The sequence below is a fragment of the Saccopteryx bilineata genome, chromosome 4, assembly GCF_036850765.1.
Source record: "Saccopteryx bilineata isolate mSacBil1 chromosome 4, mSacBil1_pri_phased_curated, whole genome shotgun sequence".
Lineage (NCBI taxonomy): Eukaryota > Metazoa > Chordata > Mammalia > Chiroptera > Emballonuridae > Saccopteryx > Saccopteryx bilineata.
In genome coordinates, this window is record NC_089493.1 from 137054378 (window position 1) to 137081052 (window position 26675).

At 51.6% G+C, this 26675-nt stretch overlaps 3 protein-coding genes across 9 annotated transcripts; all 3 read left to right on the forward strand.

The window, feature by feature from the left end:
• Positions 1-677: 677 nt before the first annotated feature.
• Positions 678-4847, forward strand: SAXO5 (stabilizer of axonemal microtubules 5). Its single transcript, XM_066276735.1, has 8 exons — positions 678-1239; positions 2239-2345; positions 2433-2533; positions 2778-2890; positions 2972-3081; positions 3419-3620; positions 4107-4192; positions 4629-4847. The coding sequence occupies exons 1-8, from the start codon at positions 678-680 to the stop codon at positions 4845-4847; spliced, it is 1500 nt and encodes a 499-aa protein (XP_066132832.1).
• Positions 4848-11598: 6751 nt separating this feature from the next.
• On the forward strand, positions 11599-15758 carry ZNF358 (zinc finger protein 358). 6 transcript variants are annotated; one of them, XM_066278465.1, is made up of 4 exons: positions 11628-11712; positions 12165-12218; positions 13627-13732; positions 13968-15758. In XM_066278465.1, the coding sequence occupies exons 3-4, from the start codon at positions 13660-13662 to the stop codon at positions 15686-15688; spliced, it is 1794 nt and encodes a 597-aa protein (XP_066134562.1). In that variant the 5' UTR covers positions 11628-11712; positions 12165-12218; positions 13627-13659; the 3' UTR covers positions 15689-15758. The 6 variants fall into 6 exon arrangements, with proteins under 6 accessions (XP_066134563.1, XP_066134562.1, XP_066134561.1 ...); XM_066278466.1 differs by lacking the exon at positions 12165-12218 and having other exon boundaries at positions 11599-11712; XM_066278464.1 differs by lacking the exon at positions 11628-11712 and having other exon boundaries at positions 12166-12277.
• A 1475-nt stretch (positions 15759-17233) lies between these two features.
• Positions 17234-26666, forward strand: MCOLN1 (mucolipin TRP cation channel 1). Of its 2 annotated transcripts, XM_066278484.1 has the most exons (14): positions 17234-17407; positions 19989-20194; positions 20904-21071; positions 21155-21320; positions 21798-21891; positions 22137-22233; positions 22442-22541; positions 22813-22919; positions 23043-23192; positions 23326-23427; positions 23768-23890; positions 24431-24646; positions 26232-26359; positions 26454-26666. In XM_066278484.1, the coding sequence occupies exons 1-14, from the start codon at positions 17377-17379 to the stop codon at positions 26488-26490; spliced, it is 1725 nt and encodes a 574-aa protein (XP_066134581.1). In that variant the 5' UTR covers positions 17234-17376; the 3' UTR covers positions 26491-26666. The 2 variants fall into 2 exon arrangements, with proteins under 2 accessions (XP_066134581.1, XP_066134582.1); XM_066278485.1 differs by lacking the exons at positions 26232-26359; positions 26454-26666 and adding an exon at positions 25113-25184.
• Positions 26667-26675: the final 9 nt, after the last annotated feature.

Genomic DNA, 26675 nt, shown 5'->3' on the forward strand with positions numbered 1-26675 from the left:
AAATGTAGAACACAGAGGTTAATTCTGCGGCTTTCCCCATTTCTTACTCTGTGCTAGCCTCAGAGCCTTTGCACTTGCTGTTCTGTTTGTCAGGAATGCTATTCTCCAGATATGCAAATGCTACTCTCCCCTCTTTTTCAGGTCTTTGCTCAACTGTCATCTCAGTGATGCTTTCCTTTTTAAAGCTGCAAGCCTCACACCCTGAACCCCATCCTTCTACCCTGTGGAACATTTGTTCCCACAGCACTTGTCACCTTCTATTCATGTTGCAAATTACATTATATTATTATATATTATACACTATTAATTTATTTACCACAATTATATAATTATATAATACATAATAATTTTACAGTTATAATATTATTATATTATATTGTCTGTAACCTTCTTGTCCCATTATCAACTCCACAAAGACAGGGCTCTCAGTCTGTTTTGTTAACTGTTACTCTTTCTGAGGGTTTATGTCACGGCTGGCACGCAGTAACTGTCAAATAAATCATTATTCACACCGTACTTTCCCTGGGGTGGCAAAGGGGCTGTGCCTGTTTCTAACCATGGCCCCAACACTGAGCCCCGTACCTGGCACACAAGGAGTAAAAGGCAGCACGGTCCTGGCGGGCACTTGCTCAGTCCCGGGTCCCACCTCCTCCTCACAGGTGGCGCTGCGTGCAGCGATGGCCGAGGACACCCTGCTGCCACACCCGTCGGCCCGGCTAGACTCCCTCAAGTCCTCGCACTTCGCTCTGGGGCCAGACCTGCGGCTGCACGTGCGCGCCACACACTCCACGACGCACGGGGACTTCCCCGCATACCAAGACGTCCGCCGCACGCCGCCGTGTCCGCCGCCGCCCCAAAGGACCTTCTTCCAGCTGGACGCGCGCTGGGCCAGCGACGAGCTCGTGTCAGAGGCTCAGCGCGCGTTTACGCTGTCGCCTGCGCCGTCGAGGGAGCAAGAGCCCGCGCAGGCGCGCACATTGGCCCTGCCGGTCAGCCACCAGTACCTGCACGCGGACGCGCGCGAACGCGCCCTCCTCTCCACCACGCACGCCGACCTGGGTTGGCCAGAGTTACCCGCGCGCGACAGCGATCGGAGCCGCGGCGCGCCCCTCCACTTCCACCGCGACTCGGTGCGGCTGGGCGACCGAGCTAAGCTGCGCATTTTGCCTACCACTCACCAGGCATTCTTCCCGCCCCACGACGAGTGTCCGCAGCCCCATGTACCCTGCGGCCACTTCGGTGAGCGCGCCTACGGCGTCCTGCGCTATTTGCTCAACCCAGAGATCCTCAAAGCCCACGGGGACACTGCACCCTCCCGCAAGGGACACTTGGCAACGTCTGGAGATCATTTTGGTTGTCGCAACTGGGAGAAGGGGTACTACTGGCAAAGAGTGGTTAGAGGCCAGGGACGCTGCTAAACATCCTACCACGACCAGGACAGGCCCCACAATAATTATCCAGCCCCAAAGGTCAATCGTGCGAGATTGAGAAACCCTGAAGCCTCCTTGAGCCTCACAGTTTGCATCCATAGCATGGGTATATTTCTTGAATCCTTTCAAGGAGCTGTGTGGTGGGCAGAAGTTGTGAATTCTGGTTTGGAATCTGTCAGATCTGCTAAGTGCCCCATCCCTATCCCAGCCCTGCTGCCTTAGTACTTGAGTGAGCAATTGACCTCTCACAGCCTCAGTTTTCCTCATATTGTGAAATGAATGCAATAACAGGGCCCCACTTCACCGGAGCTGGTAAAGCAAAAAGGAGCCCAGAGTGCATGATGTGGCTGGCATATAGTGAGTGCTCAACAAAGAGTCACTGTTATTTGTGATTTTTCAGTTCTCTATGACTCCAAGGGAACTACTGGTGGACATCACTAGTCAAAATCCCTTCAGCTTGGGTCCAGGGATTGTCAGACCAGGATTTGGCTCAGTTCTGGTTCTGGATTTCTATGATTTCTAACCTCTCTGAGCCTCGGGGAGGCTGTAAAGTGGAGGAAGGGGATAATACCAGCACCTCACCACCACCACCACCACCACTACCATGAGATGCAAAGCACTTAACCTAGATACCTTGCTCAATACTTGGTATTCTTATTATTATTATCATTAGTGTTTGACAGACAACCCTCAGACTAGGCTAGTCAGGACTGCCCAACTCCCCTTCCCAGACAAAGAATTGAATTGCAGTGGGCTTGAGGCTGCAGGAATTTAATTCCATTCTCTCTCTCATCTTGCCCATCCTCAGGGGGTCCCAAACCCCTCAAGTGGGACCACAGGAGATGGGATAATGGGACCTCCTACCAGAGACAATTCCAGGCCCTAATGGGCCCCCCTGCCTTGATGTGTAAGAAGGTAAATCAAGGCTGCTGTTTCTGCCCAGGAGGGCAGTGATGGGGCTGGGTGGCCTGGCCTTTCCCACCCCTATCCACTCACTCACAGGACACCTCCAGTGTGGCACTGGGAGACTTCAAGATTGTCAATGGACCCATGTGTTCAGAGCAGAAACAAGCCTACAGACCCCAAGATCTGCCCCCAGACAGGTACAAAGGAACCTTACTCCACCAAGATGGGGCAGAAGGCTCTCTGTGTATGTGTATCGTGCCACCTAAGGTTGTAGGGTTAATACTGTGCCTTTGAGGTCTCCATCACCTGCAGGCAAGGCCCACTATTGTGCCATTAGCGCTGTATGCTTGCCCACTAGGAAGCTTGCCCCATTCCTTTTCCTGGGAGTTGTGAGGGCCCAGATCAGATGGAACCCCCCACCCACACACACCTTATATGCAGGTATGACAAGGCCCAGGCCTCAGCCTCCATCCACTATGTGAATATTGGTCCTGGGGACAGCCTCTTCTGTGACAGGACCTCCAACGCTGAGCACTTCTATGCCCGGGAACCAGGTAAGAGCCTGCTGGCTGCCCTGCCTCTTGCTCCCACAGCAGCTCCCTAGAGCTGTTCAGCACCTACTCTGCCACTGGCAGAGCCTTTTGTTCTTCACCATGACCAGACCCCGGAGTCACACATCCTGAAAGGAAACTGGTGCCCTGGCCCAGGCAGCCTCACTACCTCCATAAACTTCTTCTATGGCCAGGTCAGTGAGAAGTGAGGGAGGAGGCAGGACTCATCAGGGAAAAGGGTTTCCCAGTAGAGTGAATAGTATGTGCAAAGGCCCTGAGAAAGGAGTAAGCTTGGCATGTATTCGGTGATCTCCTGTATCTATTTGTGTGATCTAGGATAAATTCCTTAAACCACTCCAAGCCTCAATGACCCTGTCTGTAAAATGAGAGAATACCAACTCTGAGTGCCATCAGGTGGGGCCCAGAGAGGGTGTGAGCTGTTCAAGGTCATCCCACACCCAACCCTTCTCTCCAACCCGGCATTGGAACATCCGGACACGGGAGCTTTCTAGATGCCATGTGGTCCCACAGCCGCCACCAGTAACCAACCCACCCAGCCGCCACGTGCCTCATGAGAAATTGCAGAGTCACATGACCTTAGGGGAGTCGAAGCTGCTGGGACAGTTCTTCCAGACCTCCATAAACACGACGTATTACCACCCTGGTACACAACTGCGGCAGAAAGCACTCAACCTCCACTTGCAGCATAGCAACCTGCCAGAGGGCACCGGTGGTGAGAGCAGCAGGCCCCCACCCCAAAAGGACCCCGCCCCTGCCTCAGCTATGGCCCCGCCCACTCCCTGATTTGGCTCCACCTTTTGTAAGGCTGTATCCCACTCGACCAAGATCCCAACTCTGCCCCTAGACAACCCTGCTTCCTCGTGGTCATGTTACCCACCCGCCTCCACTCCCTACTTTTGCTATGGCAGCACCCTCTGTGTGACCATAGCCCCTGCCATTCCTTGGTCAGACTCTGACTCTCTTCTTTGACTCACTAGCGTACCCCACTGGTCCCACCCCCAAGGCATGCAATTGTCCTGCCTCTGGCCTCCTCAGCCCTTCCTGGCTCCTCCCTCTTTCCTGCCTCTTAATCCAGAAGAAGCACGGCCCAGGTTTCTCCTTGAACCCCTACCCTATTCTTAATCTCGTATGTCCCTGCCCGCTGGGATCTTCTCCTCCCTCAGCCCCTCAGTTTAACCACCCACACCCAAATTTCTAGAACTAGATTTTTTAACCACGAATCAGAAGATGCTGAAACCACACAGAACAGCTCCAGCCTCCATGACTGAGGAGATGCTACAACGGGTGAGGGGGGTCACCTCCCTGACCAATAGCCCCCCAAAATCGGTGTAGAGTTATCTCAAGATGTTCATACCATCACCTCAGACTCATAATTAGTGTCAAGTTCGCAGGGTCTCTCTAGAGTCACCCCAGGTTCAAAGTCATCTTAATGTCATTCCAGCTTGGGGACATCTTTGTATTACCAGCCACAATTATACCCCAAGTGAAGGGTTAGTGAAGGGTTGCCTTGAGTCACTCCAGCCCTTGGAGTTATTCCTGCCCCTCCCCCAGTTCCTTATCCAGCTCCTAGGTCAGCCCAAACTAGGGCCCCTTTGCTCACCTCCCCAAAGCCCATCACCAAGCTTTGATGCTCCAGGGTGGTACAAGGACCATGGGGTGGCTCAGGTGGGTCAGCCATCCCCTAGGCGGTCCTACCAGGCTACCCACCCTGACTCCACAGTGCAAATATAGCCACATGGAGCCCCCGCTGCATACTCAGCGCTTCTTCTCAACCCAATACAATGATGAGTTTGCCTTCAAGTACCAGGGCCCAGCAGTGCTGAAATTGGGCAAATTCCAGGAGAGCCATGTGCCACTGGGCTACCCTCACCAGTGGGGCTGTGGGGGTGTGAAAGTAGACCCTCAGGCCCCTACCTACCCATGCCCTAGTCAGCAATAAATACCACCTTGGCAACATTCCACTCCTCTCCATCAGTCAGCCATGAAAGAGGATGCTTGGACGAGTAGAGACTGTACAGGAGAGAATAACTCCATCAGAAGACTCTAAAGGTTTCTGGGCAAGGAGGCCACACCAGCTGTGCAAAGACTTGGCGGCTGGACTCAGTATAAGATGTTTGAGTGCTGTGACAATTTCTAAATGACATAGAGAGGACGGAGTTGTATTGAACAGAAGCAGTGTGTGAGACATTGGTAATGCAGGCTTCTGGGGCTAAATGGACAGAGTCCAAATCCTAACTCCTCCATTTTCTGGATAGCAGCTTTGGGCAAGCCATTTAATCCCTCTAGCCTCACTTTGCTCATCTGTAAAATGGAGACAAATAGCTCTCTCATTGAATGTTATAAATGAGAAATGGGCACATGTGTCACTGTGTGTAGCAGGGGGTCAAAGAGGAGGAGAACTTACTTTCTGAAGATGAAGGTGAGTAGGGAAGAGGAAGATGAGGTGTGAGAAGGAGATTTCAATTGTTAAGAGACTGGGTTGTATAAGAGAGGAAGTATAACAGGGTTAACAGGATGAGAGTTGTGGGCAGAAGCTGGGAGATGAACTATGCACTCACTGGCTGGGTGACTGACAAACTCCATCATGATATGGTGAGGTTCAAGGGAACGGGTGTCCAGCCAGCAACAACATGAAAAGATGAAAAAGAGGAGGATAGGGTGGGAACCTGAAGTCCATGGGTGACCCCATTACTAACCATGCAAAGGACTAATACCTTGGACAGAGCCCTATCTTGAATTATCTGGGGTCTAGTGAGAACAAGAAGCTGGTTCAGTCTAAGATAAGATGGGTCTTGGTGGCCAAACTCAAGGTCTGCCTTTGTAGGCTGTTGAGAATCAGTTTGAAAGAATGAATACAATTCCCTGACCCTGTAGTCAGATCTTCAAAAGATGAAGGTCCCCAATCCCATGGGCCACTAAAAGACAACCTGAAGCCTGGCCAAGAGCCCTTTCCCAATGGGGAGCAATTCTATGAGGCTAGGCTGCCATTTCCACAGAAAGGACAGGAGTTCAGCTTTCAGTCCTACAGGGATAAGATGGCCCTTTGGCAGCATTCATGGTGTCCATATAGACCATGAGAGGTTCTGCTAGTTGCAGACAACCTCTCCTGCTTGTTTCTACTTAAGATGTATATGATGGTCCTCTGAATTACTTCATAATAAACCAGGGTTTCTCAGTCTTGGCACTATTGACATTTCAGTTAAAATCATTCTTTGTTGTTGAAGGCCATGTTGTGTTTTGTAGGATGTTTAGCATCATCCCAGACATTTGGAAAAAATAACATTTTATTGATTTTAGGGAGAGGAGAGAGAGAAAGGATGGAGGGAGGAGCAGGAAGCATCACTTATTTCTTGTATGTGCCTTGACCAGGCAAGCCCAGTCAAGTCTCTTCCCTACTCAGTTGTGACAACCCAAAAGGTCTTCAGACATTGCCAAATGTCCCCTGGGAGATGGAGGTAAAATTTCCCTGGTTGAAAACTGCTGTGATAAATCTATCCTACAATGCTTGCCAGGACAAAATCAGGTTCTACTGATGAAGCTGGTCTGCTTTTTGACCAGATTACTTCATCAAAAATGCTTTTCTTGCCTGCCCTGTGGTGGTGCAGTGATAAAATGTTGACCTAGAACACTGAGGTCGACGGTTAAAAACCCTGGGCTTGCCTAGTCAAGGCACATATGGGAGGTGATGCTTCCTGCTCCTCCCTCCCTCCCTACCTTCTCTCTCTCTCTCTCCTCTATAAAATAGTAAAAAAAAAAAATGCTTTTCCTTTTTCCCTTGCCTACCTGAAACCTCAGAAAGCTTGCTTTAGTGTTCAGTTTCATATAGGTCCAGTTGCAGGATTAGCTGTGTTCAAGCCTGGTTCTAGGAACACTTTAAAGCAGGGGTCGGAAACCTATGGCTTGCGAACCACATGTGGCTTTTTCGTTGGCTGCATCTGGTTCGCAGACAAATCTTTAATAAGAAAAATAATAACGTTAAAAATATAAAACATTCTCGTGTATTACAATCCATTCATTTCCTACCGCTCATGTTCATGGTTGTGGGTGGCTGGAGCCAATCACAGCTGTCTTCCGGGACAACACCAAATTTTTATTGGGTAATGCGTAAGGTGCACTGGTCCTTGTGAGGTCAGGAAGTAAACTTCCCTCCTTTTAATCAAGTAGTCAGCTAGCTAATTGCAGAAACCCTTTTGATGAAGAAGATGGCTAAAAGAAAAAAAGATGAGGAGTATCATACTTTTCAGCAGGAATGGACAGAAGAATTCGCCTTTGTGGAGAGAGCAGGTTCTGCAGCGTGTCTAATATGCAATGATAAAATTGCATCGATGAAACAGTCAAATGTAAAGTGGCACTTCAACATACACCATACTACATTTGCATCGAAATATCCAGTGGGGGACAGCAGGAAGAAAGCATGTCAAGAACTACTGTGCAGAGTGCAAGCTAGTCAGCAGCAACTCTGTGTTTGGACCCAACAAGGTGACTGGAATTCGGCTAGCTTTGCTGGTGCTTTAGCAATTATGAGAAATGGAAAGCCATTCGCAGATGGGGAGTATGCCAAAACATTCATGCTTGATGTTGCCAATGAACTTTTTGACAACTTTTCAGATAAAGACAAGCTAATCAAATGAATAAAAGACATGCCTCTGTTGGCAAGAACTGTTCACGATCATACCATCATGATGGCAAATTAAATTGAGGCAACACAAGTGAAGGACATAAATGCAGCACCATTCTTTTCTCTAGCTTTGGATGAGTCAGCAGACATAAGCCATTTATCCCAGTTCAGCGTGATTACAAGGTATGCTGTCGGTGACACACTACGTGAGGAAAGTCTTGCTGTTTTCCCTATGAAAGAGATAAGAAGGAAGAATTTATTCAAGTCTTTCACTGAGTTCGCTACAGAAAAAAATCTACCGATGGATAAACTTATTTTGGTGTGTACTGATGGTGCTCCGTGCATGGTGGAGAAAAACAGAGGATTCGTAGCGCTTCTTTGTGAACATATAAAGAGACCCATCCTAAGTTTTCACAGCATCTTAACATCAGGAGGCGCTTTGTGCTCAGATGTGTGGAGAGCAGCTTGGGTAGGTGATATCGCTGGTCATTCGGGTGGTCCACTTTATTGTTGTCCGAGCTTTAAATGGTCGCCAGTTTAAAACACTGCTGGATGAAGTTGGGAATAATTATCCTGGTCTGCTTCTGCACAGCAATGTGTGTTGGTTGTCAAGAGGGAAGGTGCTCAGCCGTTTTGCAGCTTATCCGAGCGAAATCCGGACTTTTCTTGAAATGAAAAATGTCGAGCATCCTGAGTTAGCTAACACTGAGTGGCTCCTGAAGTTCTACTATCTCGTGGACATGACTGAACATCTGAACCAGCTTAATGTGAAAATGCAAGGCATTGGAAATACAGTCTTATCCCTTCAACAAGCAGTGTTTGCATTTGAAAACAAGCTGGAACTCTTCGTCCCCGACATTGAAACAGGTCGTTTACCACACTTTGAAAAACTGGGAGAGTTTAAAGATGCATGCACAGCAAGTGACCCTGCTCAACATCTTGATCTCCAGCAGCTAGCGGGCTTCACATTAATCTCCTGCAGTCATTCAAAGCACGCTTTGGAGAATTTCGTGAGCGCACTCATCTTTTTAAGTTCATCACCCATCCACACGAGTGTGTAGTGGACAGCGCCAACCTGAGTTACATCCCTGGTGTCTCCGTCAGAGATTTTGAGCTACAAGCTGCTGACCTGAAGTCCTCAGACATGTGAATGAATAAGTTCAAGTCACTGAATGAAGATTTGGAAAGACTTGCACGACAGCAAGCAAAGCTGGCAAGCAAACACAAGTGTGGAGAAATGAAAAAACTTCAACCCGCGGACCAGCTGATTGTCAAAACTTGGAAACCGCTTCCCGTCACATCCTACACACCGCAGCGTGTGAGTATTGCTGTACTGACGATGTTTGCCTCTAAGTATGCATATGAGCAGTGTTTCTCACATCTAAAGAATGTTAAGACCAACCTACAAACACGTTTAAAGGAAGGAAGTCTCAACGCCTTCATGAAGCTTTAACCTCATCACGTATCAACCAGACTACAAAGCCATCAGCAAAATCTTGCAGCACCAGAAGTTGCATTAATGGTAAGAAGAACTTTATTCATCATTGGTTAGTAACAGCATAACAACATTATTAAAAAGAATTCAGAGACTTGTTCTACTTTAAAAGTGTTGGTCTTACATAAAATGCACACATTTACTTGTATTTAGTGTTAAACATATTGTATAACTCTCATGGAATTACATTTTAAAATATGTGGCGTTCATAGCTCTCTTAGCCAAAAAAGTTCCCGACCCCTGCTTTAAAGCAACCCAGACATCATGTGAGAAACAATGGGTAGGAGTTTCCAGGAGGCAGATTTCAGCAAAACTTGAAGCATTTTTTTTAAGCATTTTCTAATAATGAAACTGACCAGCCCTAGGATGGGTTGTCAGGAAAGAACAGAAACCTTACTGGAAATATTTAATCAGTGCAAGAAGGTACATCATGATGACCTGGAAGTACTTTAGTTGATCTCTCCTATACCCAACTCATCTTCTACAAAATGCATTTCTTCTGAACTACAAAAACCAAAAAGACTTATGAAATAAGATGAATAGAATTGAATGTTAAAGGAAAACAACTTTCAATGGTAAACATCACTGAGCAGCAGAATTCAGACCTTGCACTTACCTGTATTTCTGTTCTTGAACAAATGACTTCATGCTGACCCTCACTTTCCTCATCTGTAAAATGGGGTGGCAATAGCTCTTCCTTTATAGATTGGTTATAAGGGTTAAATAAAATGCACAAGAAGCATGCTTAGAACAGGGCCTCACATTCAGCTGTAGTTCAGTGAATGCTGCCTAAATTTTGTTAATGTCTTAAGTCATTTTTGTTGCAAGTGACAAAAACCCAGCTCAAAATCAAGCAGAAAGAGATTTTATTGACTTAGAGTCAAGAAAGTCTGGAATAAGATCTAATATCAGCATAAATAAAGTCTAGAATTGTTTAACATCAGGCGTGCTGGTTCCACAATCTAACAGGCTAATAATCCTGTGTCCCTTCCAGTGGCAGACCAAAAAAAACCAAAAAACAAAACAAAACAACAACAACAAAAACAAACCCAAAACAAGAAACAACAAAAAAGGGTACTGGTGCCCCAAATCCTTAGAACTAAAGCCCCAAAAGAAAGAAGGGCACCCCTCTCCAAGTCATATTGGAATTTAAGGAACATTATGATTGGCCCATTGGAGTCATATGTACAGGCATTGACCCTCACTGTCCCCAAAGGGATGGACTGCTGTGATTGGATGGCCGAGCTCATTAACTCACCCCATCAAGCACATATGAGAAAGCAATCAATGAACAACTAAGGTGCCACAACTATTAGTTGATGCTTCTCATCTCTCTGTCTCTCTGTCTCTCTCTCTCTCTAAATAAATAAATAAATAAAAGTAGAAGGAATTTTCAGTTGTTAAGAAGCAGGGAGCAGATTCAGATTGGTGCTGTTTATCTCAGAAGTGGAGCTGTCATTGGTAAGAAGCAGCAGTCATTCAGTTACTCAGGAAGGGTTTGTGGTGCAAAGTGTCCTTGTCATGGGCTTGGTGCAGACATAGTCACAGAGTGGCCTTGTATGATCATTGTTTATGTTCAGTGAAGAACATCATGGCCCAGCTGCCAGCTGTGAGCTGTTTTGTTTTGGGGTTTTGTCTTTTTTATTGAATTTATTGGGGTGACACTGGTTAACAAAATTATACATGTTTCAGGTAAACAATTGTACAACACTTCTCTGTACACTGTATTGTGGGTTCACCACTCCAAGTCAAGTCTAAGTCCATGACCATTTTTCCCTCCTATACCCTCCTTCACCCTCCACCCCCAAGCCCCAGAGATCTGTTTTTCATTCCCTCTTCTGGGGATCTTTGTCTCCAGGTCAAGTCTGCTCAGAGTCCTTTCTAGTCTCAACCCAGGTCTCTCCCAGAGATCATCACTCCAGGGAGTGTCAGGCACAGGGTGACAACAACAAGTGACCTTCAACTGGTTAGGAAGAGGGAAACACTTAGGGACAGAATTTTCAGCTCTTTCTTGGGGAGCCTTAAAAGGGAAACTCTAGATGAAACAAAAAGAAAGGAAGTTTGTAAATTGAAGTGCTTCTCAGAGTCTTGACTATGCTTTTGTGTACTGCCAGTCTGAGAGACACAATGTTGGGTGTTTTTTGAACAAAGACAGAGTCAGAGACATGGGCAGGAGGCAAAACAGAAAGAGGCACAGAGACAGAGGGACAGAGGAATGGAAACAGAGACATAGAAATATAGACACAGAGAAAGGAATAGAGATAGAGAGGCAGAGAGCCACAGGGGCGGAGAAAGAGACAGGGACAGAGAGAAATGGACAGGGACAGAAGTACAGAAGTGCACAAAGAGGGACAGAGAGAGAGAGGCAGAGGAGAGGGGCCGGCAGAAGGCGGCGCAGACAAGCGCGCGGCTGCGCGGTGGGGGCGCGGGGTCGGGACAAAGGCAGGTTCCAGCAGCTGGGGAAGGGGGGGTCAGGGGCAGCGATGGCGAAGGCCTCGGCGGGCGCGGGCGAACTACAAGTCCCAGCAGCTCCCGCTGGCGGCCTCGGCCGGCCCTTCTCGCTCCCCAGGAGCGCCTGGCGGGGCCGCTGGGCCAAGGGGGCCGCCGGCGGGGCTGGCGGGCGGGGGGCTAGCAGCGGGCCCCTGGGGCGCCGGCGGGCGCGGAGGGCCGGGCAGGGGCGAGGGGCGCCGGGTGAGTGTCCCCGCGAGCGGGTCGGCAGACGAGGGCTTGGGTGGGGATGGGCGGGGGACCCCGGTGCGGGGCGCGGCCCAGAGCGACCTCAGTGCGCCCCTGGCTCCGCGCGCTGCCTGCCGGCGCCGGGGAGAGTGGGGTCGTGGCGTGACGCGAGGAGCCAAACACCCCGCGGGCCTAGCGCGCCCAGTCCGCTGCTATGGCCCCGAGGAAGGCCCGCCACGAGCTGGCGCCTTAGATAGGGAAGGGTGGGGGGCACGCCTTGGCTGTGTGGTCGGGAGTTCAGGATGCCCCTGCCGCTTTTAGAGACGATCCAAACCCTCTACCCCTATGCATTGTTCTTCTCACCCTGAGCCTGGGTTTCGGAGTTCAAGAGGCCCTTTGTCAAGAGGGGGATCCTGGGCTTCCCTCTCTCCCCTAAGACCCTTGTTATTGTTTCTCTCACTCTGCAGCGTTGGGGGTCCGAGTTCTGGAAGCCCTTCTCCAGGAGGTGATCCAGGAACTCCGTACGGGACCCAGGCATTGTTTCTCCACCCTCTCCAACCTGAGGTTCTGGGTATAGGAGGTGACTTAGGAGCTTAGCCCCCTCTATTTGCCCACTCCCAGCTATGGGTTGTGACCCAGAATGTCTCCCTCCCCAGGAGAGGTCCCCTGTCCCCCAGGAACAGATCTATTTGTTTACCCAATGCCTGGCCATGGGTTGGGTAGCTTGAGGCATCACCTCCCATCAGGTAATCCCCAGCTCCCCCTGCTCCCTAGAAGGGGTCCCAGCTATTGTTTCTCCACACTCCTACCCCCTTTCCTACCTTCAGCATGGAATTCAGGATCTTTCCTCCAGGAGGGGCCACAAGTGTCCTGATACATATCTCTATACCCCAGCCATAGGGTCAGTCACTCAGGGATTTCCCCTTCTTAGGAGTTGGCTCAGGGGTGCCCCAGTTATTCAAGAGGGGCCCCAGGTATTATTTCTGCCCAGCCCCCAGCTAGAGGTTAGAATTCAGGATCTTCTGTCCAACTGGGCAACAGTTATACTGACTACTGTCTGGCTATGGAATCTTTCCTCCAGGAGATTCTTCCTTCTCCCCTACACGAATCCTACATATTATTCCCCACCTCCCACTCTAGCTTTAGAAACTGGCACTTGGGGAACACAGGTGTTTTTTTGTTTGTTTGTTTGTTTTTCATTTTTCTGAAGCTGGAAACAGGGAGAGACAGTCAGACAGACTCCCGCATGCGCCCGACCGGGATCCACCCGGTACGCCCACCAGGGGCAACGCTCTGCCCACCAGGGGGCGATGCTCTGCCCATCCTGGGCGTCGCCATGTTGCGACCAGAGCCACTCTAGCGCCTGGGGCAGAGGCCACAGAGCCATCCCCAGCGCCCGGGCCATCTTTGCTCCAATGGAGCCTTGGCTGCGGGAGGGGAAGAGAGAGACAGAGAGGAAAGCGCGGCGGAGGGGTGGAGAAGCAAATGGGCGCTTCTCCTGTGTGCCCTGGCCGGGAATTGAACCCGGGTCCTCCGCACGCTAGGCCGACGCTCTACCGCTGAGCCAACCGGCCAGGGCAACACAGGTGTTTTGATACTTACTCTCACCCCAGAATTGTGAGGCCTGGCATTCAGGTGGTCTTTTCCCCAGGAAGCAAGCTAGGAATGCGTGCTCCCCAGGGACCCAAGAGCACCACCAGATGTGGTTTGTCCCCCATCCTCATCCCCCAAATATAGGATTCTAAGTTCAAGATGCTTTCTCTCTAGGCATTGAGTCAGAGTTGTCCCCCCCCCACTAGGAACTCCCAAATATGCCACCCCTGACTATGGGACAGGAATTCAGACCATGGACTTACAAACAAGCACAAGAACCCTGACACACACCCTCTTCCCCACAAAAGGTAGAAACCTCGGATTCTCTCTCCACAGGACCCAAGCTTCCCACAAGAGGAGGAGTCCAGGATGGAGAGAGGGGCAGAGCCATGGAGTTGGGCACTAGAGACCTCTAGTGCCAGATCCCATGACTTCCATCCAGGTGTGAGGTTAAGAAGGGAGGGCCCCCCCAAGTCCCACCAGGGTCTCTCTTTCCGCCTTGGCTAGGGCAACTCTTAAGTCTCACTATGGTCTGAGACAAGAGAAGGATCCGTGTGTATGTTCAGAAGTGGGTTCTGGGGCACAGCTTGGCCACTTTTCTCATCCCTGCCCAGGCTCCAAAAGAGCCCCTCTGCTCCCCAGAACCTATTTCTGCCCACCCTGTCCTTGCCCTGCAGATCCTGCCCTAGAAGCATCTAGCACTTCCACACCTGGGATGCGGCGCTCAGTCCTCGTCAGGAACCCAGGCCACAAAGGCCCAGCACCCACTTGTGAAGAGCTTGACTCAGATTCAGAAGGCATGGACCCCAATTCTGAAAAGCTGAATGCAATTTCTAAAGTCCCAGAGCCTGACCTGGAAGACCTCAATACTGTCTCTGAAGATGTGGATCCCAGCTGTGAAGAACTGGAGCCTATCTCCCATGATCTGGACCCCAATGAGGAAGTCCCAAGCTCCATCTTGGGGATCCGTACCATGAATCCCCAAGATCTAGACCCCATGTCTTCGAGTTTTGATCTTGATCCAGACGTCATTGGCCCTGTTCCCCTGGTTCTTGACCCTAACAGCGACACATTCAGCCCCTCGGATGCCCCAGACCTGGACCCCCTCTCATCTAGCCTCACTGCCACCCCGGAAGGCCTGGCCACCAGCCCACAGATGCTCCCTGCACCTGCCAGCCCACCTCGGCCTTTCTCCTGCCCGGATTGTGGGCGAGCCTTTCGCCGCAGTTCAGGGCTGAGCCAGCACCGCCGCACCCACAGTGGTGAGAAGCCCTACCGCTGCTCGGACTGTGGCAAGTCCTTCAGCCATGGCGCCACGCTGGCCCAGCACCGTGGCATTCACACAGGTGCACGGCCCTACCAATGTGCGGCGTGTGGCAAGGCCTTCGGCTGGCGCTCCACACTGCTAAAGCACCGCAGTAGCCACAGCGGTGAGAAGCCCCACCATTGCCCTGTGTGTGGCAAGGCCTTCGGGCATGGCTCACTGCTGGCTCAGCACCTGCGCACACATGGTGGCCCAAGGCCGCACAAGTGCCCAGTGTGTGCCAAGGGCTTTGGGCAGGGCTCAGCACTGCTGAAGCACCTACGCACACACACGGGTGAGAGGCCCTACCCATGTCCGCAGTGCGGCAAGGCCTTTGGGCAGAGCTCGGCACTGCTGCAGCACCAGCGCACTCACACAGCTGAGCGCCCCTACCGCTGTCCCCACTGCGGCAAAGCCTTTGGCCAGAGCTCCAACTTGCAGCATCACCTGCGCATCCATACTGGCGAGCGGCCCTATGCCTGTCCCCACTGCTCCAAGGCCTTCGGGCAGAGCTCGGCGCTGCTGCAGCACCTGCACGTGCATTCCGGAGAGCGCCCCTACCGCTGCCAGCTCTGTGGCAAGGCCTTCGGCCAAGCCTCCAGCCTCACCAAGCACAAGCGGGTACATGAGGGTGCAGCAGCTGCTGCTGCAGCTGCAGCAGCTACAGCCGCTGCTGCTGGCCTGGGCCTTAGCCCTGCTTCAGTGCTACGGCCTGGGCAGGTTTCCCTCCTAGCTCCTGATGCTGTCTCTGTGCTTGGCTCTGGCCTGGGCCCTGACCCTGCCTCTGTACTGGGCTCCCTTCCCAATCTCAGTCCCAAACCTGGCCCTAGCCCTGGCTCTGGATCTACCCCCACCCCTGATCCTGTCAAGTCTTCTGACCCTAAACCTGGTCACAATGCCAATCCTGAGTCTGTGGCCAGTCCTGACCACAGATCTGATCATAGCTCAGACCCAGATCCTGTACCCAGCCTCAACCCCAACCTTGAGCCCCTCTCTGACCCCAGCTCCCCCACCCATGACAGTTCAACCCTCCCCACCTGTGAAAGCCCCGAATGGGTGCAGAAACACGGGGCATTGCTGGGGTCCGATGGCTGAAGGGGATGCCGGCACCCACAGAGCCCTGGGAAGTTGTGTGTTGTACAGTTAGTAAAATCCTCCCACTGCCTTCTGGTTCTGTTTCTCTTTTTTCCCTAATGCAAAGCTCCTCGGGAAATGGGAAGGTGTGGCTTAGGCTAGTCATACATCCAGAACACCAATGTTCTGGCTTGCTCCTGATATCCTCCAGGCTTCCCAGCTTCCCCCATTCCAGCAATCACCACTTTGCTCCCCCAGACCTTAGTCAGGAGCAGACTTACCCTACAGGTAGTCTGAGCATCCCTTCCCTTTAGTTTAATTGAATGGTGAGATCTATGGCACGTTGAAATTAGTGGGCTGATAATGAGGCTGATGTGAAGCCATGTAGGCAGTCCTGCCCCGTCTGTTCCCCTAACTTACTCCTTGCCCTTCAAAATCCACATTATAGGTATACTATTGGACAAAGGAAGTTGCTCATGTATGCATTAAATATTTGTTGAGAGCTCACAGATGCCAAATTTGGAAATATTAAAAAGTAGTTACAGGGTCTGGTACATTCTAGAAGTATACAAGACTTCTGATTTAGGTCAGGGACAGCTTTTCTGAGGTAGGACTAAAATCTCAGTAACAAGTAATTAATCACCAGCACTTTTTGTCCAACCTTGTACTGTTTTTGCATTTCCTTATTTAATTTTTTAACAGCTTCATGAAATAAGCAACTATTATTGAGCACCCCCATTTTGCAGATGATGAAACCGAGGCACGTAGTTTAAGAGACTTTGGAAGAGAAGTGGCAGATGGCAGCATAGAGATTTAAAACTGAACTGGCTGCCTTCCAGAGCCTGTGTTCTTAACCATCATGCTCCAAGCCAAGAGTGCACAAAGGCCTTGGGGCCACTGAGAGATAAGCTAGGGGAGGAGGTGGGAGAGGACCAGAGGCTCTGGTAGATTTCAGTGGGGAGCTTGTCATCCCAGAGAAATGGGGATTCACCAGCAGGTTCTAGCAGAGGACTGATAGGAATTATTCTATGAAGATGCTTCTGGCTGCTGGATAGATAGTAATGGGAGAGGGGTCAGGAGTGGAAGTCTAAGATCAGAGAGGAGGTTGCTGCAGTGAACCAGGCAAGAAACAGTGGAGAACTCTGGGCTGAGAGCCATGAACGTGGGAATAAGTAATCCTATTTGGGGTATAATGAGAAAATAGGATTTGCTGTTAAGTCATAGGAGAGCAGCCAAGGAGGAAGGGGTTGAGAATAACCCAGGAATTTATGAGGATGGAGGGAACAACCCTTAAAAGGATGTAGGGTCATCACCGGACATCGCGGACATGGAAACCAAGAGGTTGGTATTGGACATAAGTATGATAGGAAGCCAGTCCTACGTTGGCACACTCAGAGCCAACCCATTCCCCCAGCAGCTTGCTTTGTCAGCCGGCGCTAGGGCCTCGCGACTGCCGGTGGCCGGCAAGTCGTCCGCGGAGGCGCGCATGCACGCTGTTCTGGCAGGTGTCGTGGCGCTGGGGACGGACCGGATCCGGTCACGTGCCTCTAAGTGCGCCTTGGGCACGTGACCCCGGCGCGAGTCAGCTGACGCACGAGGGTTTGAAGAGGCACCGCCAGGGGAGAAGGCCGCAGTGACAGCAGCGGGCGCTGGTACCCGGGCTGTTCCGCCGCGCCGGCCGGACGGCGGCCGGCGGTCTCCGTCCGGGTATGGCAGCGCCCGTGGGCCGGTGTGGCTCAGGTGAGGTTGCGGGCCGCAGGCGGGCGTCCAGGCTGCCCGACCTGGTACGGGGGATTACCCTGTTTACCTTTGCAGAACCCGGTGCTGACTTCAGCTTTCCCGCGGTGCAGATGTGGGCAAAAGGCCCTTAAAACCCGGGCGGTGGGTTGGCAGGTTGTCTGGCCTCGGAGTGGCTGGACTGCCGACTGTCCTTCCTGGACTCAGGCTGTGCTCAGTGTTCCTAAACTTAGAGGCCGGGCCGCCAGCTTCTCCGACTCGGGGCAGCGAGGTTCCCATTGTGAGCCTAGGTTGCGATTACTCAGCTTTGCTGGAACTCAGCGGGCACCAGCTTCGAGACTCCCAGGATTTCCTTCCCCAATCCAGGAGGTAAATGCTTAGCTTCTCTAAAATCAAGCCGAGGACTGGGAGGATTGCCGCTCTGAGCCTAAGCGCCTAACTCGATATCATATCTCCAAACCCATGGAAGCTCAACATTCTTGAACTTAGGTGTTGAGGGCCCAGCCTCCAGCATCTTCACTCTCTACCTCTCATGGGCGAGCCTGGAGGAAGACCCTTTGTGTTGGTCTTCCCTTCTTGAACTAGTTGGAGAGACCTGAAAGGTGTCTCACCTGGTAGGGTCTGAGGTGGGTTAGCTACGATAGTTCCTAGAGAGGCAAGCACACCCTCTGGCTTCCATCAGCTCTCTTGTAAACAACCACAAAAGCATCCAACTCCAAAGGGACCAATCAGGAGTTGGCCCTCCCTGTAAAACAGGTTCTGAAAGTGCCCACAATCATCTTGGTGGCAATGCCAGGCAGGACCAGCCAGGCCCTGGAAAGAAGCTGGGTTCTCCCAGTGTTGGTGGTGGGTGGTGGGGATGTGTCAGGGACAGTTCTGGGCTGCTGTTATCAGCTATGACCTCAGCAGTTGCTGAAACCTTGGACCTTCCTCTTAGACTGGTCAGGATTGAAAGGAATATGCCGTGCTTAGAATAGCCACCGTTGGCCCTGGCCGGTTGGCTCAGTGGATAGAGTGTTGACCCAGCGTGCGGACATCCCAGGTTTGATTCCTGGTCAGAGCACACATGAGAAGCAACTATCTGCTTCTCTCCTCCTCCCTCTCCCCCTTCTCTCTCTTCCCTCCCTACTGGCAGCCAGTGGCTCGATTGGTTTGAGTGTTGGGCCTGGGAGCTGAGGTGACTTGGTTGATTCAAGCATTGGCTCCAGACGGAGGTTGCTAGGTGGATCCTGGCACGTTCTGGAGTCTATCTCCACTCCTCTCTCTTAAAAACAGAGAGAGAGAGAGAGAGAGAGGCAGGCCTCTGTTTCCTGAAGAATTATTGAGACTGGGGCTGAACTGCTTCTCTCACTTCATTCTGGAAACATTTTTCAGAGTTTCAGCCTCAGGGAAGACTTTTGTTGTTGTTGTTTCCCACTTTTCAGATGAAGAGACTGAGACTTAGATAGTTGCCTTGGGGTTCCCCTAACCAGGAAGTGGCAGGTCTGGGATTAGGTCCTAGTGCTGTGTAATTTCCAAGAGCTGGTAATCTTCATGAAGATGCCATATTAGCTCATACAGGGGTCCCCAAACTACGGCCTGCAGGCCGCATGCAGCCCCCTGAGGCCATTTATCCGGCCCCCTGCCGCACTTCCAGAAGGGGTACCTCTTTCATTGGTGGTCAGTGAGAGGAGCACTGTATGTGGCGGCCCTCCAACAGTCTGCAGGACAGTGAACTGGCCCCCTGTGTAAAAAGTTTGGGGACCCCTGGCAGTGCTGCAATAACATCCGCTGATGCACAGTGCGTCTTTGGCAAATGCATTCCCTTATTACCGTTAATTGTTGATCTTCCCCTCTCCAGGCCTGTGGTTTGTCAGAGTAGCAGCTGAATAGGCAAGATCATGAGTGGGAAAGGTTTGTCCAAAAAATACTGGAATGTAGTAGAGTTCCACGTTCACACCTAGGATGCTGGAGTTGGGATGGGCCCAGGAGACTTCAGTGCCAGTGGAAGCATTTTATTTTCTCCCCACAAATCAACAACAGGAATAATGATAGAATGTCCTGACATTCTTACCACATACCAGCCCCTGTGATAAATACTTTAAAAGGAAATTGTTTTTATTTATTGATTTTAATGAGAGAAAAAGGGGGTGGTAGAGAAAGACAGGAACATCAGTCTGTTCCTCTATGTGCCCTGACCGGGGATCAAACCAGCAACCTCTGCGGTTTGGGCTGATGCTCTAACCACCTGAGTTATTTGGCCAGGGCATGATAAATATTTTGTAAGTATAAAATCTTTAGTTTCCTGTGAGAGATGCTGTGCCCTATTTTGCAGATGAGAAACTGAGGCTTAGAGAGGCTGGGTGTCCTGTCCAAGATGGTGAACATCAAGGTCAGGAATCAACTCAGGCCCTTTTGAGTCCCAAACCTGAATTTGCAACCTCTGAGCAGCACTGCTACATACATATATCCATAAAATGTTGCAGGTTTTCAGATTTTCTTAGATCTGAGAATTCTTTCTTGACTAGAACATGGAATCTTGCCTCCCTGTTGGGAGATGGGCCTGCCTGGGCCCAATTCCTACTGCTCTCTCCCATTTCCACAGAGGCTGAGCACCTCCTAACTGCCAGCCTCGGCTATGGAACCCAGACGGGGACTCCACTGGCCCCTTCAACCCCTCTGGAAGAGGAAGATCTCCGCCGCCGTCTCAAGTACTTCTTCATGAGTCCCTGTGACAAGTTTCGGGCCAAGGGCCGCAAGCCCTTTAAGCTGATGCTGCAAGTGGTTAAGATCTTGGTGGTTACTGTGCAGGTGAGACCCGCAGGAGCCCTGGCAGAATGCTGCCTGTGGCCTCTGTTCTCCTTGAAAGAGAGTCTGGAAGTCAGAACCTTATCTTGACCCTGCAGCAGCATAATGACAATAACAATGACCATGACAGTAACAAATCAGAAATCCTCTGAGTTCTGTATATGAGCCTCCAAGGTCCTGACAACTGCTATTGCTGCCATTTTATAGATGAGGGAGCTGAGGCTCAGAGAGGTTAAGGAACTTGTCCAAAGTTACATAGCAGCCAAACATTGGGATTTGCTGGCACTTGTTGACTTTCAAAGAGAACTGACGCAGCAGCTAAACAGATAGTGGTCCCCCTTCCTTTGCCAGGCCCTGTGCTGGGGTCTAGTGGTACCAAGATGAATCAGACCCTACCTCTATCCTAGGGAGCTGTGACTTTGGGTATGTAACTATACTTCTAATTTCCCCTTGGTAAAGGGACCCAGCAAGGTGGTACTACCCTGTAGGTTTGGGTTTAGCATGGAAGTTGGCATCCGACAAACATTTCATGAACATTAGTTGCTACCCTGAGATATATAAGTGCCATTGGGTGCTATGCATTGGGACGAATGGGGGACATGGAAAATGGGGATGGGTGCCTTCATGGAGTAGGCCCTCTCTTTCCTCTTCTTCCATTCATACACCAAGGGAAGCCCCATCCCAGTAGTGTCAACCCTGTCCCTCCTGCCAGCTCATCCTGTTCGGGCTCAGCAACCAGTTGGCAGTGACGTTCCGAGAGGAGAACACTATTGCCTTTCGCCACCTCTTCCTTCTGGGCTATTCTGATGGGGCAGATGACACTTTTGCAGCCTATACACGCAAGCAGCTCTACCAGGCTATCTTCTACGCTGTGGACCAGGTGCGGGTAGCCAGGGACAGGTGGGCAGGTGGCGGGGGGAGAAGTGGACAGGGCTGATGGGCCCTCCCCTTCTCTGCCCACAGTACCTGATGCTCCCTGATGTGTCGCTGGGCCACTATGCATATGTGCAAGGTGGGGGCGGCCCCTGGGCCAATGGCTCAGCCCTGGCCCTTTGCCAGCGGTACTACCACCGCGGCCATGTGGACCCAGCCAATGACACCTTTGACATCGATCCAATGGTTGTCACTGGTGAGTGGACAGGGCAGGGCTGAGCTGTTGGGGGCCCCAAGCTGCTGTGATTAAAATCCCATCTCTACCTTCACTTTTCCAGGAGATGGGGTTGTCTTGAGTATTAATAATTTTATGGCTGTGGCTGGATAGCTTGGTTAGAGGGGTTGTCGGTTCAGTCTCCGGTAAGGGCACATACAGGAACAGATCGATGTTCCTGCCTCTCTCTCGCTCTTTCCTCCTCTCTCTCTCTCTCTCTAAAGTCAAAAAGTAAAAATTAACTATAAACATTTGGGGGCCTACAAGGCTCCAGATCCTAGAGTGTGTACAGGGAATAGACAGATCGGGCTGTATCCTGGGGAGACACTGGGCAGAGTGGGGGGAGAAACAAACATGTTCAAGTACAAAGTAAATCAGGGAAGGGGTCGGTCAGGGACTCTGGGAGAACTGTCTGAGCTTATCGCATTTCAAGCCCTTTCCCTGACTCCGTGTCCTCAGATTGCATCCGAGTGGACCCCCCCGAGAAACCCCTTGTGCCCCCCCTCTTGGATGGCAGCGCCAGTTACAAGAACCTCACGCTCAAATTCCACAAGTACTGCCCTATGGAGGGGCCCCCCCAGGGCTAGGCAGAGGGTTAGGGGGTCAGGGGGCCAGGTGTCCTCAGGGGCCTTCTGGCAGCCACTTCCCTGAAGGTCGGGGCAGGGGGCCAGGCTGGTGCCTGCTGAGTGAGCACTTCCCTCTGCCAGCTGCAGAGTCAGCATGGGGCATGAGTGTTGGCATTCTAGGGCTGGAGGGATCTGTGGAGTGCCCTCCCCCTCACTGGACCACTCCCCTCAGGCTGATCAACGTCACCATCCACTTCCAGCTGAAGACCATCAACCTTCAAAGCCTGATCAATAATGAGATCCCAGACTGCTACACCTTCAGCGTCCTGGTGAGTCCACAATGTGTAGGGCGAGAGCATGGACCCACCAGTGATCTTGGATGGGGAGCAGGGGATGGTGCCGCAGGACTTCTGAGCTCCAGGGTTGGGGATCCTTGGACAGTGGCAGCATGGGGGTGATGGAGAAGCTGGGGCCAGACAGCCCATCCATCATGTGGGTCTAAAAGGGATGCAGGGCTTATTCTGTACCCCACCACAGATCACGTTTGACAACAAGGCATACAGCGGGCGTATCCCCATCAGTCTGGAGACTCAGGCCCATATCCAGGAGTGTAAGCACCCCAGTGTCTTCGGACATGGTGAGCCCTCAAACCCCAGACCAGTGCTGTCCAGGGGCCCTGAAGGACCCAGGGATCCCTAAACCCCAGCCAGCATCATCCAGGGATCTTGACTTGCCCAGGGATCCTCCAAGCCCCAGACTAGCACTGACGGAGCTTCTGACTCAAGTAATCCATGAGCCTGCTGACCAGCCCAAACCAGCCCTGCAGTCCACTTGGCTTGGCCCAGCCCCGGACCTGGTCTCTGAAGGCCCCAGGCCAGCCCAGCTCTACCAAGGCCCCCTCCCCACAGGAGACAACAGCTTCCGGCTCCTGTTTGATGTGGTAGTGATCCTCACCTGCTCCCTCTCCTTCCTGCTGTGTGCCCGCTCCCTACTCCGTGGCTTCCTGCTGCAGAATGTAAGAGTCACCCTGGTATCATATTGCTCAAACCAGCCTTGCCCAGTTTGGGGGCCATTGGGGCTGATGTTGGCGTGAAGTTCCCGTGCCTAGAGAGGCCTTCACGCCACCTGTTTCCTGCAGGAGTTTGTGGAGTTCATGTGGCAGCAACGGGGACATGCCATCAGCCTGTGGGAGCGGCTGGAATTTGTCAATGGCTGGTATATCCTGCTGGTCACCAGCGATGTGCTTACCATCTCAGGCACCATCATGAAGATTGGCATCGAAGCCAAGGTGGGTCCTGCTCACACCCTGCCCGGAGAACCCTGGCAGCCCCTTCCAGACCCTGGCCCATACTGCCCCAGCTGATGCCTACCTGGGGCCACATTCCCCAGCCAGATGCAGTTGACACTGCTCCTGTCCCTAGAACTTGGCCAGCTACGATGTCTGCAGCATCCTCCTGGGCACCTCAACGTTGCTTGTCTGGGTTGGTGTCATCCGCTACCTGACCTTCTTCCATAAATACAATGTAAGCCTATATGCTCAGGCCGGGCCCTCTCTCCTGGTTGGGGTCACATGTCCCCCAGTTCCCACCCCTGAAATTTATACATATGCAGCAATCACCAGCCCCCACAGGTGACCCATTACAAGCTTTTTAACCCTATGCCTGCCCACCCCAGATGTACCTGTCACTGAACTTGAGCAGGGGCCACATGAGCCTGCTCTTTCATAGCCATCCAGCTGAGTCCAGTTACAGGGCACCCTTAGCTCCCCAGCCTTTCCCTCAGCCAGGCCCTGCCTACTTTACCCCCTGCACACTGCCCACCAGGTTGTGGCCATGCCCTCCTCAGCCGTTCTTATTGCTGCAGATCCTCATTGCCACACTCCGAGTGGCCCTGCCAAGTGTCATGCGCTTCTGCTGCTGTGTGGCTGTCATCTACCTGGGCTATTGCTTCTGTGGCTGGATTGTGTTGGGGCCCTACCATGTAAAGGTAGGGGCTAGCCAGGGCTCATGGGGGTACTCATGATCCACAAGTGAGGTTTCCTAGCTTCTGTCCCCCAAGTGTACATCCTGAGTCCTCAGACCCCTGGCTATCTATCACTGAGCTAGCCACACCGAGTGAACCCAGTACTTTACCAGTATATCTGCAGTGGTTTTGTCCACTGACCTTGGTACTGACCTTATGACCTTATTGACATGATGACCTCTAAATTACCCCACTATAACTGCTGATATTCTGCCCACTGTCCCTTTGATTCCCAGTAACCCTGGCCTTGACTCTATGAACTTACCATTACATAGTGACTCCCAGGTGATGCCATGACTGCTGATAGTCTGCCACTGTTTTCTCTGACCTTAGCCTTGACCCTATGACATTGTCATTACACAGCAACCCCCAGGTGACCCCAGTGTAACTACTGGTACACTGTCTGCTGTCCTCTTTGGCCCCTGGTGCCTCTGTCCAGCCCCTAGCCAGGTCCATAGCTCCCACTGTTTCCACAATCCCACTAACCTCACTTCCTGGCCACAGTTCCGCTCGCTGTCCATGGTGTCGGAGTGCCTGTTCTCACTTATCAATGGGGATGACATGTTCGTGACGTTCGCGGCAATGCAGGCGCAGCAGGGCCGCAGCAGCCTCGTCTGGCTCTTCTCCCAGCTCTACCTCTACTCCTTCATCAGCCTCTTCATCTACATGGTGCTGAGCCTCTTCATTGCGCTCATCACTGGGGCCTATGACACCATCAAGGTCAGCCACACCCCCTCCAGGCTGCCTCCCCATGGGGCCAGCCCATATCACACAGAGCTGCAACCCAGACTCTGTCCTTTGGAGGCCACCATGGTAGGGTCTTGGGACACAGTGGGGCAAGGAGAGAAGGACCCAGGGAGAGAATGTGGGAGACTCTGCAAAGCCAAAGGAGATGGCAGCTTGGAATTAGGGGGGCACAGATTGGACTGATTATGTCATGGGCACAGCTGCCACCTTCTCTATTTGATCAAGGTGGGGCTCTGGTCAGGTAGGGTTCTCTTGTCTTCTTTCACCAACTGGAACATCAGGCTGTAGTTGCAGTGACTTACCCAAGGTCAGCAACTAAGTGTTGAAGCCAAGTTCAACCCAAGACTGTGAATCTGAAACTGCTCCTAAGCTGGCTCTGCCCTGTGGGGTAGCCTGGGCAAGGGCTGTTTGGGTCCAGGGAACCATGGTTGTCCTGCAGGCTACCAGGATTAAAGGAGAGGAAGGGATCAGAGCAGAATGTGAAGGTGGTAAGTAGACAGAATTCTTTTAGCCAACATGTCTAAGGGCCTATTATGAACCAAGCCATGTGCTAGGCACTGGGCATCTAGGAAACAAGGCAATATACATGGTCTTCCCCAGAGCCAGTGGGTAAGATGGATGATGGGTGAACAGACGTATGATGACCGGCTGTGAGAGGTGTGAAGGAAGGAAGAAATTTCTAGAATGTACTATTCAATATTAGTTTCTAATCACATAAGACTATTTAATTTTTTTTAAATTCATTTTAGAGAGGAGAGGGAGAGACAGAGAGAGAGGAGAGACAGAGAGAGAGAAGGGGGGAGGAGTGGAAGCATCAACTCCCATATGTGCCTTGATCAAGCAAGCCCAGGGTTTCAAACTGGCGACCTCAGCATTTCCAGGTTGACATTTTATCCACTGCGCCACCACAGGTCAGGCTCACATAAGACTATTTAAATTTTAATTAAAATGAAGTACAATTCCAAATTCAGTTCCTCACTCACAGCATCCACATTTCAAGTGCCCAGGAACCAACATGGCTAGTAGCTTCCAAATTGAATAGCATAGAATCCAACATTTCAGCTGATACCAGTAGGGTCTCAGCTCATCTGTTCACAGCTGCATAAATGAACTTAGAAAATTCAAGAAAAATATCAAACATTTCTGTCATCTTAGAAAGTTCTAAAATGACGAGTTGGGAGTCCAAGTGAGGGAGCACTGGAGGAAGGAACAGCTGGAGCAAAGGCCTAGTAGCCAAAAAGAACTTGAGCAAGAGATGGTGGCTCCTCCACCAGGTGGAGAGGCAAAAGCTCAGACTTGGCTGAAGGCTACAATGTTCACTCCAGCTGAGGATACAGAGAGGGCACCAACTGACCACTTGCAGGGTGTGCACACATTCAGGAGTTGGGGAAGGTCTCCCTGGAATCAAACCATGAGGAATAACAGGATCCGAGAGGTGGGAGCCCACTTTGTCAGTGAGGAAGAGCAAGAAGATCCATCCAGATAGCTGGAGAGGAGGTAGAGGGGAGGGCAGATCTCATGGGACCCCATTCATGGTAGCCATGTGGTGTCTCCACAGCACCCAGACGGTGCAGGCACGGAGAAGAGCGAGCTCCAGGCCTACATCGCGCAGTGCCAGGACAGCCCCACCTCTGGCAAGTTCCGCCGTGGGAGCGGCTCGGCTTGCAGCATCTGCTGTTGCAACAGGTTCGAATCCCGTTTGGAATTGGGGGCTGAGGGAAGGGGAGGGGCTAGAGAGAACTGCTGCCTTTTTCCTGGCATGACACTGTCCGGTCTACAGGGACACCTCGGAGGAGCGTTCGTTGCTAGTGAACTGACCCGGATCACGACTGCCACTAGTCATTAGCAGCACCAGGACCACGGGGGAGAACCTTGCCTATTTATTTTTAGGGTTTGCTTTTTGAGGACTGGCTCCCTGCAGCACCCTGTGAGAGCATGGGCCAGTGGGGTTGGACACTGGTAGGGTTGGTGTTAAATAAAACGGAAAAATAAACTTGTGCAC